The sequence below is a fragment of the Bombus affinis genome, chromosome 6, assembly GCF_024516045.1.
Source record: "Bombus affinis isolate iyBomAffi1 chromosome 6, iyBomAffi1.2, whole genome shotgun sequence".
NCBI lineage: Eukaryota > Metazoa > Arthropoda > Insecta > Hymenoptera > Apidae > Bombus > Bombus affinis.
The window spans coordinates 9,797,469-9,813,278 of NC_066349.1; the positions used below are offsets into that span (position 1 = coordinate 9,797,469).

Consider the following 15,810-nt stretch of genomic DNA (forward strand, 5'->3'; position numbering starts at 1 on the left):
AATAACGACAAGAATAATGTTTCCCCCGTCGCAAAATCATCGACAGAGGCAACGAGATCAAACTAATATGATTCCAGGCCACATCGGTATCCAAGGTAACGAGGAGGTCGCCAACCAGGTCGCTAAACAGGCCGCCACGTCCTCAAATTCGAATGAATATTCTATGACCTCCTTCGTGGAACACTTCGTTATAGATCCTAAAAACTGATTAATCCAGCGGTGACAAAGACTATAACAGCACCCACCCACGTTAAAAACATCAGCGACTCGCTCTTCCAAAAATACGATTCAACCCTCTCGTTGCTCAGAAAAGACCGGGTCGCTGTTACTCGCACGCGAACAGGCCACGCAAAAATCTCCTGCTTTTTATTTATCAACAAAGAATCTATGCGAAGATCGCTACGTACCAGTCACAGGGGAACATCTCATTTTATCCTAGAAGTATAACACGCGTTGCATGAAGCAGAAACTGAATCCGTGTACTAAAAACAATGTCAAGAAGAACAACATCCACAAACTGCTAAAATTCATTAAAGAAATCAAAATAATCGACACGATGCTTTAAGCACATTCGCATGCATCGTCAACAGCCTCACAGTTGACGTTAAATCTACTTATATAAAAACAATTCTTTTATTTCTGCCTCGAATTTTTTTTATAGCTTTATAAAGTAATATGTACATATTGAATTGTTTTATTTATGTTCCTTAAAAATATTGCATTTACGCAACTTCTACTCATTAGCAGATAATTCTACTTGGCTTCATGACACTTCTCAATCTTCGAACAAAATTTTAAAAAGATCCCTAAATGTTCGAAAACTCTGATTCTCCGTCCGTGTGATTCTGTTTCTCGTGAAACAGCGAAAATCGTTTTACGTAAAAATAATAGGGAAAGATACAGGCGTTAGAATGAGGCGGTAGAAAGGTGTGCAGTGGAAATTCAGTCGGTTAACTGGGTGCAAGGATGCTCTCCCGTCAGATTTCCCGTGGTAACGTGCTAGAACCAGGAAATGAAGAGGATTCGAAGAAGAGAGAATGGTTTACGAGGTGGTACGTAGTTACAAGTTCCGCGCTCGCTTAAACCGGGCGAGTTTCCTTTTACGAGACTTCACCGTGGAAATATCACTCCCTGTGTCTCAACGAAAGCTCAGCTCTACGATTTCGCCAACCTTTTTGCCGTTAGAAAAATATTTCTTTGGGAGAGAAACATTCAACGACACTTTCTTTTTTAATATTCCAAACTAATTTTAATAGCGCAGAATTTTATCGTTGCCACTTTGGACGATATGTTCGACTCGATAATTACTTGCACTGGTTTCTTAATGTAATAGCTAAACTTTAAAAATAAGGAACAACGTTCTCGTAATTTGCTTGAAATGTTTCTCCCGATAAAATCGAATTTTCTATCCGAGTTCACCAAGTCAGGGCCAATTTATTTCTTTTATTGGGTCGACATTATCAAGAGACTGTATCTTATTCCTTCAGCTGTTCAATTCGATTCGATTTGATAAATTGTAGCTTTCGACGCGAACTATCGTCAGGTATCGTCCGAAAGAGAAACGAAGAAAAATAAATCGGCAATGGTGAAACTAATAAATAGAGAGCGGATATTTATGCGAATACATATTTTTATCGACACAGTTAAAGAGATTGAATCTGAGAAAAGATTTTTCGTCCATCAAACGTTATAACTAGACTGCGGATACCTATCCAAATTTTTCTTTTTTTCATTTTACTCATTTCCCTTTTTTTCTTGGATGTAATTTAAAAAAAAGGAGGAATCTAGAAATTTGTTTCGTCCGCCAAATATTACGGAGAGCATCACATTTTGAATATTTTATATATTTTTGCGCATCGAGTGCACTGTCCGTATTTTCAATTTCGCTGAACTTTACTGGTAAACGCATAAATATCCGCAACCTATTTATAGAGTAAAGTACATAAAACATGAAACGTACAAAGCGAGTATCGTCCAACGAAAGTACGTAAAACGAATTTTTGTAGAAACTTTATTAAAATAGCGAAACGAGTGAAACAGCTGCTTGCAAGTGTGTATTCTCTCGAAATCGATTTTTATCGGCAAGAAGAAACGCAATTACCGGACAAATTCGTGTCGCAGATGCGTGTAACTCGTCGATCCAAGAAATTATTTCACGGAAATCGGTTAAAGAGATTGAGCAGGATTCGTGCGGGAAAATTCTCAGACTGATGAACTATTCAGGATATAAAATAAAAGAAATAGTTAAAAAGTATTTTGATATGAAAATATATCTAATATACCGATAATGGCTAAAAAAATTCTCTTTAATATCAAATATTGTTATTTTTTTCTTTTTTCTTTTTAGTAAACCGCAACTATCTTTTTGCAAACGAATCTCTTTGTACCATTTCCATGAAATAAGAGCTATGTGACACACGGTAATATGTAAATGTTCAAATTACGATTACGTTCTCGGAATTTTTACCGAGCTCGTTGTACTTCTGCTTTTCTTCAAGACAAAAACTAAAACATTACTTCCGTATACAACGTCCGATATGATGCACTTTATTAATAGATCGGCAAACTGTTTCCGTACGCCTAAAGTTCTCCGCGTCAATACGATTTCCAAGCAAGAGGATAAATTACTGGAACAAATTTATACAATACCTATTTTAATTACGAATCTTCATTTTGTAATAAAATAAGCAACACTTATCCTTCGATCTAATATTTTAATTCTATATCATCACGATTATCACGATGATACAGAATTATTTTATTGAATTAGGTATGATCCATTTCGTTCTATTTCTATTATCAGGGTCGTGCATAATTCGATAAACTAATATAAAACAAAAAACATTGTGCGTCTATTATTTCCTTATAAAACGAAAGAAACTTTTCGGACAACCTGATACTTTGGTCTGTGCTGCATGATGTATCTCGTACTGAATTTACTTTTTAGTATTAAGTAATTGAATTACTTGTGTATAGAATGCGTAGAATAGCGTGTTTGTTGGCAAATTCACATAGGATTACAAAATATTCTATAACATGGGATATTTCAAATAAATCAATTCTTACACTTTCTGCCTTCTTTGCCAATTTCTTCCAGCTAAAATATAACTTTGTTCCTCGATGTTTATCTATTCTTAATTATCCACTGTTATTTCGTCCATTCTATATAGTGAGATAGACTATTCTATCCTGTGTAAACAAGTTTTACATTAAATTATCGTCTAGAGGAAAATATTCATTGTTTTGCAAGATAATGCCTTTTGTTTAGCGTTCCTAATATATCATTTCGTAGCTGTTTTAATTTCATTTAATTCTCTTTGTTGCAAAAGTTTCTTCTTAGAAACTTCGTTGGATCTGAAATTGTTTGGTTACACTTGTTTCATTTGTATTCGTTCCGTAATCGAAGAGCATTCTACGATACGTACACATATCCCTTTTCAAATGCTGTTGTCGCGTAGCAAATGAATAATTTATAGAGCAACTCATCACGACCATAAATTCATCGGTGCTGTTACGTAATGCTGTCACAGGCTGCCTTGCTTGGGATCAAGTCATGGAACATATTGTGCATATAATTGCAATGACTACCACGCCAATCTTCCGATCTGCTACCTCATCTAACATATTATGTGCTTCGATGCGTTTGTAACAATTTATTGGAAAATTCGTAGTTGCTTTCGTTCGCAATGATCTCGTGCTAATTGTATCGGTTTACGCATTTATTTATTACAATTCTGGTTTGCCAGACGAGTGACGCGCAGTATCGTAGTCCAAAAATCATGGATTATGAAAATTGCACAGTTCCGTTGATCACGCGATGCAGAAACCGAAGAATATGAAAGATTCGAAATTGTGGAAGAACGAGAGGAGAAAGAGAAAAATAAGAATATATAAATTTTATGATTCCGGCGTCCCCTTCGATGAATTTTATAATCCAAAAGTTCTAAAGTAGGAGATTCCACAGTTGCAATCGAGTCTCTGTACCTAATTTCGTACGTACTTCAGAATTCACTGAATGTACAATTCTATTATATTACTTTGCAGACATTGTAAAGTCCGATATCACTTCTCCGTGTGCAACGAACTGAAATCGTACGATCCAAGACGAATTCCAAGCCAATAATAACAGCTAATAAACTCTGAAATAGCTGGAACTACGTTTTACAAATTCCAAAGCCATCATCCAGATCGTTCATTGATAATATGGCACGTGTCTCGTTTTATCCTTTCGATGCGACGCGAGACAGCCTTTACGTTTCCAGTTCATGAAATACAACCTTTCACGGGATTTCGTTATTTCGAAGAGCCTTTTATGGTTCTACGATGGTCGTAAACAGATTCTACGACTCGAAAATAACTCCTCCTGAATTCTACAACCACGATGCTCCTGCGTCTTCTTTTGACTTCGATCTCCTCGAAGCTTCTACTTATTTCCTCCGCAATATTTTTATTAAACGTCAATATAAGCGAAGAATTGCCGAACATCTAATTTTAATTCCATCTGTTGCATGCTTCCCCCTGTTGCTTTCCTTCCATCTTTTCTTGCGTTCGTCCTCGGTGTAGTGATTCCGTGTGAAAATTCACCAACCTTATCCGAACGATAAGGATCCTCGTCGTCGGAGCTTCGACTATCGAAGGAGAAGACTTTAAGGACCGTATCTTGGCAACCATGAGCGAGAATCAATTAAAGCTAAAACGCGAAGCACCGTTGCCAGAAATAGAGCAATAGCTGTTAATCATTGAGAGTCATCACCAGGCCATGTGCGGAATAAATGCTTATGAACACACCGGTAAAACTCTATCGGTATATTTTTATCGACTAGTCTATTTCTTTGGCCACTTTATAGCGGCCGAAATAAAATCTTTTATACGCTTCTCGCGATAATAAACGTATCTCGAAATCGATCAAGGCGTATGAAATATATGTTACAATTCTGGATAATTCGCGTCATTCATCGTCCGGTAATTCTTCGAAATTATCGCATTCGTGATAAGGTAATTTCAGCTTGCAATCGTGCAAACGAGGGCCTGCAATGCGAGCTTTAATTAATAAGCTAGAGAAATGCTTTTGGAGCGACAGTAGGTGCAAATTGTAGCGCAGATTTAATGGCGTTAAACTGTAATGGAGATTTTTAGGGTGGTTCTATGTGCATGAAAATGAGAATTATATTTCAACAGATATCAAAACATGGCTGAATATTTGGTTTAGATTTTTAGCTTTCTATCACAAAGTAGTGGAAAGAGTGGATTTTTGAGATAAGATGTGAAACGTTAAAAATGCAATATCTATTACTACTATTTTCTCGTTTATTAAAGTAATATTAAACTAATACGAGACAACATTTGGGACTGCATTTTGGATTTTGTAACTGCAAAAACAGATTGTATTTCGATGCAATCTTTTATGTACGAAATAATAGGAGTAGATTTTTGAAACATTTGCATGAATTTTTCAAGAGCACGATGATCGCGTTTGCCTCGTAACACGGTGCGGTTGTGCACGTATCACTATCCATCAGAGTGTTCCTGGTTTAATGAGGAATCACGTTCGAATATTCTCTCTGATAGCGACATTTCTGACAACGTTCGCAGACTGCTAAGTGAGCTGACCATACTTCGTCGATGTCGTAATTAATGGAACACACAGAGGATCGGTAAATCTCGTTAAATGCATCGACGTTCAGCAGTATCGTTCGTCGTTCGACTGAGATGGCATCGGATTTCTCGAACGGGAGAGATTCCACTTTTAGGGAAATTGTTTGCTAGAGAAGATCCGCGTTGCTAATTAAATCCGTCATTCCGTTGATTAAGCACGAATTCTGAATAACCGTGGCGGCATTGCTTACAGCCTGTTAACGAAGAATTAAAGAATTAAACGAAGGAATTTATTTTTCCAACTTTCAAGCACAATATGTCCTCGATGAGATATTTAATTTTGTAAGAAAACACGGTAGTTAAACGTTCGTAAGATTATGCTAACGTGACCCAAGTGGATGTAATATTTTTAAGTGCCGTTTTATGGAACGTAAACGAAAAAGAACAAAAGAAACGCATGAAAGATGCAAATACCCCGGAACTGATAGTAAGAACTGGTATTCATATTTACTCAAACTCGAGGCTAAAAATCGTGAACAAAGACGTGATTATTCGTTAACGTTTTATTTCGAGATACTTCGTCGTGTTGTTGACTCAAACACATAAAGTTTCACTTTTTTCGGTGCATTTAGATACATAGATGTATCAAACTATAAAATTATAAATCTTGTATCTATTTCGATATTGGGAAGATTCATTGCCATTTGGAAAATTCTAATATCTTTTATTTCTATAATGCATAGTTTATTATTAGATAATATAATAACTTTTTTAAGTTGTCGCAATGATTTTTTACCAAATAAAATAAATGTGCAAAGTTTTTAGAATTCCACTGAAATATTTATTTGTGTCATTATTCTCAAACTTTTATAGTTTTGAGCGACTGAATTTCACACACGTTCAGTGACATCATAAATCAAGAAATATCACGACGTTCACGATCGCCAAACAGATTTATGGTAACCTATTTGAATTTCATGCGAATGCACACCGAATACAATGTTCTTCTAAATACAGTATTTAATATATTTTGAAGTTCAACTCTTTGAAAATTGTATTTATTATACGATTATTTATTGCATTATATTTTTGTCATATTATTACATTATTATACACTTATTTCGCTTCGTGATCCTGTTAACCAAGAATATTATTATTTACAAATCGATTTCGCATTGTTTTATCGATTTCCGTCAGTATCTGAAAAGCGCTATTTTTCTTTTTTTCCATTGCGAACAAGTACATTTTCATTAAATCTCTCTGGTGATACGTTTTCATCGAAGAATCGCATAGAATTAAAATGTTCGGGAGAATTTTGAAAATAAATGAAAAATGTTTATATGTGTCGGAACGTTCGTAATAAATCACTTTTGTACGAACGAATAGAAGGATTCTGAAGAAACGTGAAATGTATATAAATCGATCACCTAATATTAGAACGCGTTTTGCTAAATTTTCGTTTCTATTTCGAAAAAATATCAGTCACTTTCAAATGTCAGTTTACGTTGAAATTTACAAGCGAAGAAAGACTGGAATATATTAAAAGAATGACAAGTCCTAACAAAAGACACCGCTGTTTTCTATTTCGAACAGATTCATTTTTCACACGGATTTTCTTCTACTTGCACACCTTACGTATTCAAAAAATAACCACGAAACGTTTCTGTGCTTCGCATAAAGGGAATTACGTCGTTTTACACTTACGTAAATCAATTTTTCAACTTTCAAGAAGATTAACCAGGCTAGAATAATACAAACTCGAATAGTCAGTCACGTTACCATTAACAATGTAATTTCTACAATATATTTTTCTAGTCTATCCCTCCTTCAGTTTCTGTCTTTTTATTTTCCTATCGTTCTTCTTTATATTTCGATCGCTGATCTTGCAACAAATATTTCTCTCAAGAGAGTAACGAAATATATCGAACATCTACACCATGATACTTCTACTTGTACTCCAAATTCTGATACGATTGCATCCAAAGTTTACGTAAAATTATTCTTATAAACTCAATTTTATTTCGACCGAAGAATTAAAAGTATACGTTACGATGATATTAAAGATGTACGTGAACGTAATATTAAAAATATACGTAATAAATGAAAAATATATACGAAAATCAAATTACCATCCTCCAATTCTGTTATTATGCTGCATTAATGATTCACCTTAAATATCATCTACGCAATGACACGATTATTCCTCTTTCAAATTGAAAAACAACTACGCTCAAATTCTTATAACGTGATTGATAGATTTTGCATTGATTTAACAGCCATTGGCAGTTCACGGTTTAATTAGTTAATAATCGCGGTGAGCACGTTCTGCTCCTACGTTGTCTCTATACTATTATTATAATTAATATTTTGAACTTCTTATAGTAATTAACGATGCTTAACACTTTGACTGCCACGATGGTCATTGATGAACTTCCTACGATTGTAAAAATTATATGAAAATTGACAGTTAGGGCATTTTGAATATAACCGATAAATTGAAGATACTTTGAAATAAAAAGTGCCGCATTGAACGATTAAACATATCTCTGAGGGGTAATCTACTAATATTATTATAAACACAGCTCAGAAAATAATCGCAAATTCTGCTTTATAATCATATAATTGAAGTTAGAAGTGTGAACATACCTTACTATTATATATAGAACGAGCAAATACTGTTTACTAACACCTTCTACACGTTTCAGCAATATATCCTGCACGTTTTGCTTACGACGAAATAACGAATGCGAATGGTTTGTGGAAATAAACGGAACCTTATTATAATATGTCGCTATAAACTGTTATCAAGGCGCCACAGTGGTCACCCGTGACCACCAATAAGATAAACAGCCCATTAGAGAAGAATGTTGTCTTACATCATTAATTTATTATTATTTTGCCATTATATGCTTTGAATAATAAAAATACTCCTGTGGCGTCCTGACCGAAACATGTGATTTCAGCGTGGCAGTCAAAGTGCTAACCACAATCGAGTAACTCAAATTTGATCGAATAGCAAATTATTGTGTTGCAATATATAATATAATAACATAGATTCGTCCTGTATTTATATTTATTATATAAATTGAGAAAACGAAACGAATATCGTGTTACAACTTAATATTTTCTCATATACCATTCATTTCAATTTCTTTTAATATACATACGAATTTCGTACTATTCGGTCGTAACGTAAATTTAGCTTGTTCTCATATTTATTTTTGCTAATATATATGTGTGTACGTGTGCGTGTATGTTCATACGATTATGCAATGCATGTATACAAGACGACTCTATGTTACGACATAGTAACCTTCTGGGAGCACGATGATGGTAGATGTAAAGATTTTGTGAAAAAGTCTACTCACCTCAGTTTGCATATCCATATTAACCATTTTTAATGAAGCAGAACAATGTCTTCGAACTGTGGCGGTCTCTGTAACAAACAGAGATGAAAATATACATTAAAACGAAAAATCGGAAATTACTTGTACGTTATATCGTCGAGAAGGTTCACATACGAATTTACGAAATATTTAAAGCTAACGTGTCTTTACAGAGCTCGCGCTTTGTCAAGTAATACGTGCATCATTTTTCTCGGGAATTTTTATTGCTTATTACGTAGCTTCATGAGTGCTTTTCCAAAAAACTTGTTTTTTTCGGTATTTAATATGTTGAGGGTATTTCTGCAAGTACTCACTCTCTCGTTATAAAAAGATTTCGTAAAAGCCAAGATAAATAATAGTCCGCTTTTTATTATTCAAAATATAAGATATAATGTTTTTGTTGGAAACTGGCACCAATGCCGAATTTTTCCCTCTGGTTCATGCGTTTAACATTCAACGATACTCTGCAGCTGCCAAAGGAAAAGGAGGTATTTTGCAAAAGTTTATGAAAGTTTACGAATCTTCCAGTCTCATCAAACACGAGACATATGGAATGTATTAACTGACAAAGATGTTGCGTACTTTTCGAACAATCCAATGTATTAAAAATTATTTCGTTCACGTAGTGAAATTATCACGTAGCCAAGGGGAAACATTTTGTCCAATCGCCATACATAAGCAGCTGTGTTTACTATCATTGAAGAAGCATATATAAATATATATTATAAATAAATGAATAAATAACACGTTAATAAAGAAAGATGATTGCTATACTGATCATAAAAGCAAAGACGTCTATAGGTAGAAAGTAAAATTAAATAAATCAACAACCTTCTTTATTTTTACTATAATTGCAAATTCCATGCATATTTATGGAACACAACTATATATTCAATTATGCATAATCTGAATGAACCAGAAATTGCCACGAATACAAGCAACGACGAATCTACTGAAAGAGATTAAAAAAGAGGCAACCCCCAACGTCTCTCCCTCGACTTCCTCCATAAATTTAATGAATATGAAACGTCTACACGATCCTGTTTAGCTTTAAACTGTTTACACTTCAATTATCAATATCGTCATTACGTTCTATCAACGTGATTAAACTCGGATATCTCGCGCAAACGGATAGTAAATTACAGGGAATTTCCTCGATAAATCTGCTGATGCTTTTTACACTCCCGAGAGTTTGCTCGATAACAAATTGTTTACACTTCGGTTATTAATATCGTCATTACGTTCTATTAACATCGATAAGCTCGAAAATCTTACGCAAACGGAAGAGAAGTCAACTCCAAACTTTCGCTCGATATCGGCTGCAAAGGAATCCAGGAGAGATGGTGGTGGCGGGGGGTGGGGGGAGCGAATGAAAAATCTTCTATTTAAAAAATTGCGAATAAAGCTAAACTTTAATAGAAATACAGATAATGGACAGTAGACGATCCGTAAAGAAATTACGCGTATGATATCGTACGTACTTAAGCAAAGGGTTGAGAAGTTTGCCAGAATTTAAAGCAACGTGGAAAATGATAAATTTTGTTTGATGCAAGGCGCTACGAGAGACATTCCGATAAATTAAGATGCGAATCCATGAAATACACGAGGAGAGAAAATGTTCGCTAAGAAGATTTGTCGAAGGAATTTTTAGAAATGAATTACGTTACGCTACCTTCATCTGGCGATTTATCTTCAGATATTCGATATTTCTTTAAATTCCATCTCCAGCTATAAAAAGAAATCCAATCTCTGGCGCTCTTCGTATTATGTTTTTCAGCTTTATTCTTTGTCACTATTTCCGCGAGTCCGGGTTCCATCGATACATATCGAAGATTGAGTAGAAAAATTCGATAATCCAAAATCCACTTTCTCTGCAATTTCTCTGCAATGTGTTTTGAACGATACAAAAAAATAAATAGTGATAAGAGAAAGGAGAAAAGAAAAGAAACGACAATCGATAGAACAGATACGGATTACTATCGGAATAAGTTTTCGTTCTCTTTCACACTGTGAAAAGTACTCGTACGCTGTTAACGCAATAGCTTACGACATCGGGGCAATTCGTTTGACGAACGGATGAAAATGCAAATTCATCGATACAACGACGATAACATCTCGATAGATTCGAAAGTTTATTTAAAATTAAGAAATATGCCGTATTCTGTTTAATTAGCTTATGAAAGATGAAACGGTGGAAAAATATAAAACAACTGCGTAAACTGAAAATTATTGGGCAACATAAATAGAGTCATTAAGATAAAAAGGTATGTTATGGTAATAGACAGTTTACAGAAACCAACTATACAAACGATGGATACGAGAAATATGTCTACGCTTTAAAAAAAAAATAGTTTTCATCATAGTACTATAAATAAAATAGAAAATCTACGCGCTAGAAAGAATTGTGAGAAAAAAGATACCGAGAGAATCTCCGCCATCTCCTTACGATCTCCACGTTCAAAGACAAAATTCAACGATGTAAATTCATTGAAAAATATTCGAAATAAAATGTTAGCGAGTGTCAACTACCTTGAGAATTGTCAGAGGCAATTGAAAGAATTGTACATATTTTTCTTTGTCCCTCGTAGTAATTCATTTTGTTTTCAACTTTTACGAAATTACACGCTATATCGAAATCAAATCGTGGCAGAATATTTTATGTGAAAAACAAACACAAGTGTCTAGATCTCAGCTGTGTTATTCCTGGAAGGACTAGGGTAAGCAATTCTTTCCCAGCTCAACCGCTTCTTTCAAGGCAGCAGATCTATCGAAGACTATCACGAACACGGTTTAATCCCAAATATTCTCCACAAAGACTAGTAGTCACGTTTCAAGCAACATCGTTTCCACGAACACTGCGCGATCTTCGATTTAACCTAGGAACAGCATCAGTAGAAGCGTCTGGCTGTCTGCCAGCTTCCGACGAGTTAACCACCGACCGCAACTTTCTAGTGCCAGTCCACGTCGGTCGTCACTATGACACAGCTAACACACATTACGAACGATTAAATAGTTTTTTAAACGGACATTCAAAACGACCATACGTTACGTAATTTTAAATACCACGTTAAACTTTTCATCGATACGGGTAGAGTGAAGTATGCTAAAAGTATGCTAAATGTCCTTATTTGTTACAACAGCAGCCTGTTCTATCATACACCGAAATACATAAATACACTTTCAGCCATAAGTACTGCGAGACAACAGCCAGTATTTGATACGAATTAAACGTATTCCACTGCTTGCATTCTCTAGTTATTTTTCACAAATTCGTTATTTCGTTCGCATCGCGTACGTCCTTTGTAATATAAAATATTAAATAAAGAAAAACGTTCGAGCTTTGTCTAATAAATGTAACGAGTTGGAGAGTAGAAAACTTCAATGAGAGATAAAAGAACACAAGCGTACAAATGATATAAAATTACTTTATATAATTTTCACATATTGTGGTCTCACATTTATACTCTTTTACTCATCCAGGTCTCGGTCAATTAGCTTTCTTATTATATTTTACTGGCTCGTGGCTAATGCTGTAAAGCGTTTAACTGAGATTTCCGAGATTATTAAAAAATGAATAAATACATGATGAACTTTACAACTTTACAAAGGATAAGAAATGATAATGTAACGATAAATTTCTGGCTACAACTGAGAAGCTTAGCTTTTAAAGTTAAACCATCATTTTTATCCGTCGCTGTATGTTTTATCATCCGTCTCTGTCGTAGTATTCTGATTTTAGTCGTAAGAATTATTCGCCACAGCATTCGTTTGTTGTACACGCTCCATTCACGTTTCACGAATCTAATCCTTGACATCGTTTCTAGCAGTCGAACTATCGACAAATTCGACGGAATGTAACACGATGTTTTCTCATCGCGTTTAAAAGCTGTGGACGTTCTTTCCGTTTAACTCGACGTGTATTTTCTTGAGTTAAGTTCGACGGGCGAAAGAACATATCAGCAACAAGTTGAATGATAAAGCAGGATTACAAGCGTTGTAAACAATATTGCGATAACGAGAAGCGATGAAGGGAGGTTCCGTGGAAAAAAGCTCGCGGTTGTAGTTCATCAATAAACGTCCGGAGTATGTATGTTAAAATAGATTTATAGCAACAGCTGCGCCAAGAAGTTGAACCGATACGAAAACCTTCGAGTTTGCGGAGTTTCTGGTCAGCGATTTGTGGTTCTTTGCCGAAAATTAATTTACTTCGCCTGGATTTGATGGCCTAATTATACCCATGGATTTATTTATCGAGCGAATTATATTTTACAAGTATACTTTTACAGATATAACAAATTAACATACAATTTCGAAAATGAGAAGAATGATATTGCTAGGCGTGGGAATATACGCGTTTGTTAAATTGAAAAATGGTTATATGTATTTCCATCGAAGTAAATGTAAAAGTTAATTCTCTCAAAGTTTAAGAAGATTTAGTCGTAATAGATTTCATTTAAATTTAATTATAATTTTATTCGTTCACCGATATAGGTCATTCTTGATTTAAAGGTATATTATTATGTCCAAGTTTGAGGTAATTCAGTCATAATGACTTTCACAGAATCAGTTACATCGAAATAAAAGGCTGAAAGTGGGAAAATTAAGATAACGATTTAAAGTTTCATGGAACGATATTTCGAGCTTCCATTAATCTAAAAATCTAGGCAAAGCACGATTTGCAGCAGTCAAGGAAATTTACGATAAATTATGCCATGTCTAAAAGCTTGTACGTAAATTCGCGATAAATCAGCCAATGGGGTTACTACATGGGGTTAAAGTTTCCCCACTTGACTTGAAACCATGGAAAAGATTCGAATAACTGAATAACTAAAAAAACAAGAAGGGGGAACAGTGAGAAATATGCGTTTGTTGAAAGTTTATAAGGCAAGAGTAAAACTGAATCTTTAGAACAGGCTATCTACCTAGCAAATGTATGGAGAAAAAATTATAAATTTGTAAAGCTGAAAGCCCCATAAAAATAAATAAAGAAGAACGAAAGGAGACAAATTTGCAAACTGAGTCGATCTACGTCCTACACATTTTTTATCCCACGATAGTATTTCAATTTATAGGATCGTAGTTACAGCGAAAGCTGCTCTCTGCAGCTGCGTCTAAATGATTTTCGTTCGCGTGCAAATTCCATGAACGAAAATCGTTTGACACCGAACGGAGCTATCGTTTTGTTAAAAAGCAGTGAGATTTAGCAGACTTCGTGCTGGTGACTTTAATGTAGTTCTTTTTTTTTCGACTCTAAATAAATCTCGTCAAGTCCAGAAACACCGAGAGAAATTGCGGTTCCAGAAGTAATTGCAAGGCCGTTTAAACGCGTCATTGTTTTCCTATACGATTTCTTTGGACTAAGACGACTTTACCTCGAGTCACAAATAAAAATCGTAAAAAAAGAATTTCCACCGATACAACTAAACTTATACCGCGTTTCCTGCACTGCGATAAAATAAACGTTTCAATGTCACCATTGATTTTATTACAAACTCGATAATCGAAGAACGCGTCGGATACGTAAAACCAATTATAGAAAACTGTAATTTCTCACGTAATTCGAAAACACTATAATTTCCTTGAGCAATATATCCTGTAATTAATATCGCCAATTAAATATTCATCAATTCCATTTTATATGTATGATACTTGTATCGTAATCCTATCGATTAATATCCCCACAAAATTGCTAATTTCAAACAACCCTATTTAAATACCAATTAACCGGTCTGCTCATTAACGACACAGAGTCACTCGAATCTATCGTTCATTCTAATTACGCGGTAACTCTACCAGAGACATTTTACCTTAAATGCAGACGAGCGGCATTTTTCTGCGCGATATCGCTGTCTTTTCTTTCTTCTTATTAAGAAAACAAAGAAACACGTATAGTCGCAGCGGGATCCGCCGATATGCATACAACCTTGCACCTTTCAAGCTTATTTTCCTCGAAAACTAAGCTTTGAACGAAAAAAATTATTCTCTTTTTCCGCTTATCTTTCTATGTGCAATTAACACTCGACCGCTTGTATCGTGATTTTGGAGACACCCTACATATACAACAGCAGTATACCATCCTTGAACAAGTAGCGCAACTTTGTCACTCGTTTCGGCTAATAAACTAAATGTTCGATCCATGAGTAGTATTCAACACTAATATTTATGATCTAGTAACAGTTCCAATACGCAGCTAACGTGTCATTTTGACGCTAACACGGCTTTGATCTGTTAAGATCGAACATCATGGACGAAAAATCACCGAAAGATGAAACGTGAAATTGCGACAATTGGAATCAGCTTTTTTCGTTGGACGTTGACCAAATGGTCTATTATTGAAAGTAAAATACTGAATAAAATGGAATCGAGTTAGAACGCAGAAAACTTTTTTTAGAAACAAATTGGTTTCGGCGAGGGGATTTTTTCTCTTTTTTTTTTTTTTTTTTTTTTACTGCCGAAATCAGCTAGATTGACACTCTTCTTCTTTAAAATTTGGTACAGAATAAATTGGGATTTTTTTAGGAGTCGGTCAGGCCGACTGGAAACTCTTTTTCAGAAATCAGATTAACGCAAAACAGGGGCCTTTTAAAAATTAGGCTTCAACTAAATTAGGGATGCTTTTTAGGAACTCTTTTTGATGAAAACAGGGAAAAGTTTGAAAAGTTAAACTGATTTTTTTCCTTTTTTAGGAATCGGATTGGGCTGACTAGAGAATATTTTTTTGGATCAAATTGCTATGAAACAGGACCTTTTTCAGGATTAAACTAGATTAAAAATACTTTTAGCGATAATATTTGTTAAATTGGGTATTCTTTTTTTAATCGGTATAATC

General features: G+C 34.8%; 1 protein-coding gene across 11 annotated transcripts in view; it reads right to left on the reverse strand.

The window, feature by feature from the left end:
* The window catches only part of LOC126917899 (calcitonin receptor-like), a 165,515-nt gene that overhangs the window by 126,861 nt on the left and 22,844 nt on the right, over positions 1–15,810 (reverse strand). For 5 of the 11 annotated variants that reach the window (XM_050725327.1, XM_050725324.1, XM_050725325.1 and 2 more), the window contains one exon: positions 8,964–9,031. In XM_050725327.1, coding sequence (XP_050581284.1) covers positions 8,964–8,990 — 27 coding nt within the window. In that variant the 5' untranslated portion in view covers positions 8,991–9,031. Of the gene's footprint in view, positions 1–8,241; positions 8,365–8,963; positions 9,032–10,653; positions 10,864–15,810 lie in introns of those variants that run through there. The other 6 variants (XM_050725333.1, XM_050725322.1, XM_050725323.1 and 3 more) reach the window with 3 other exon arrangements.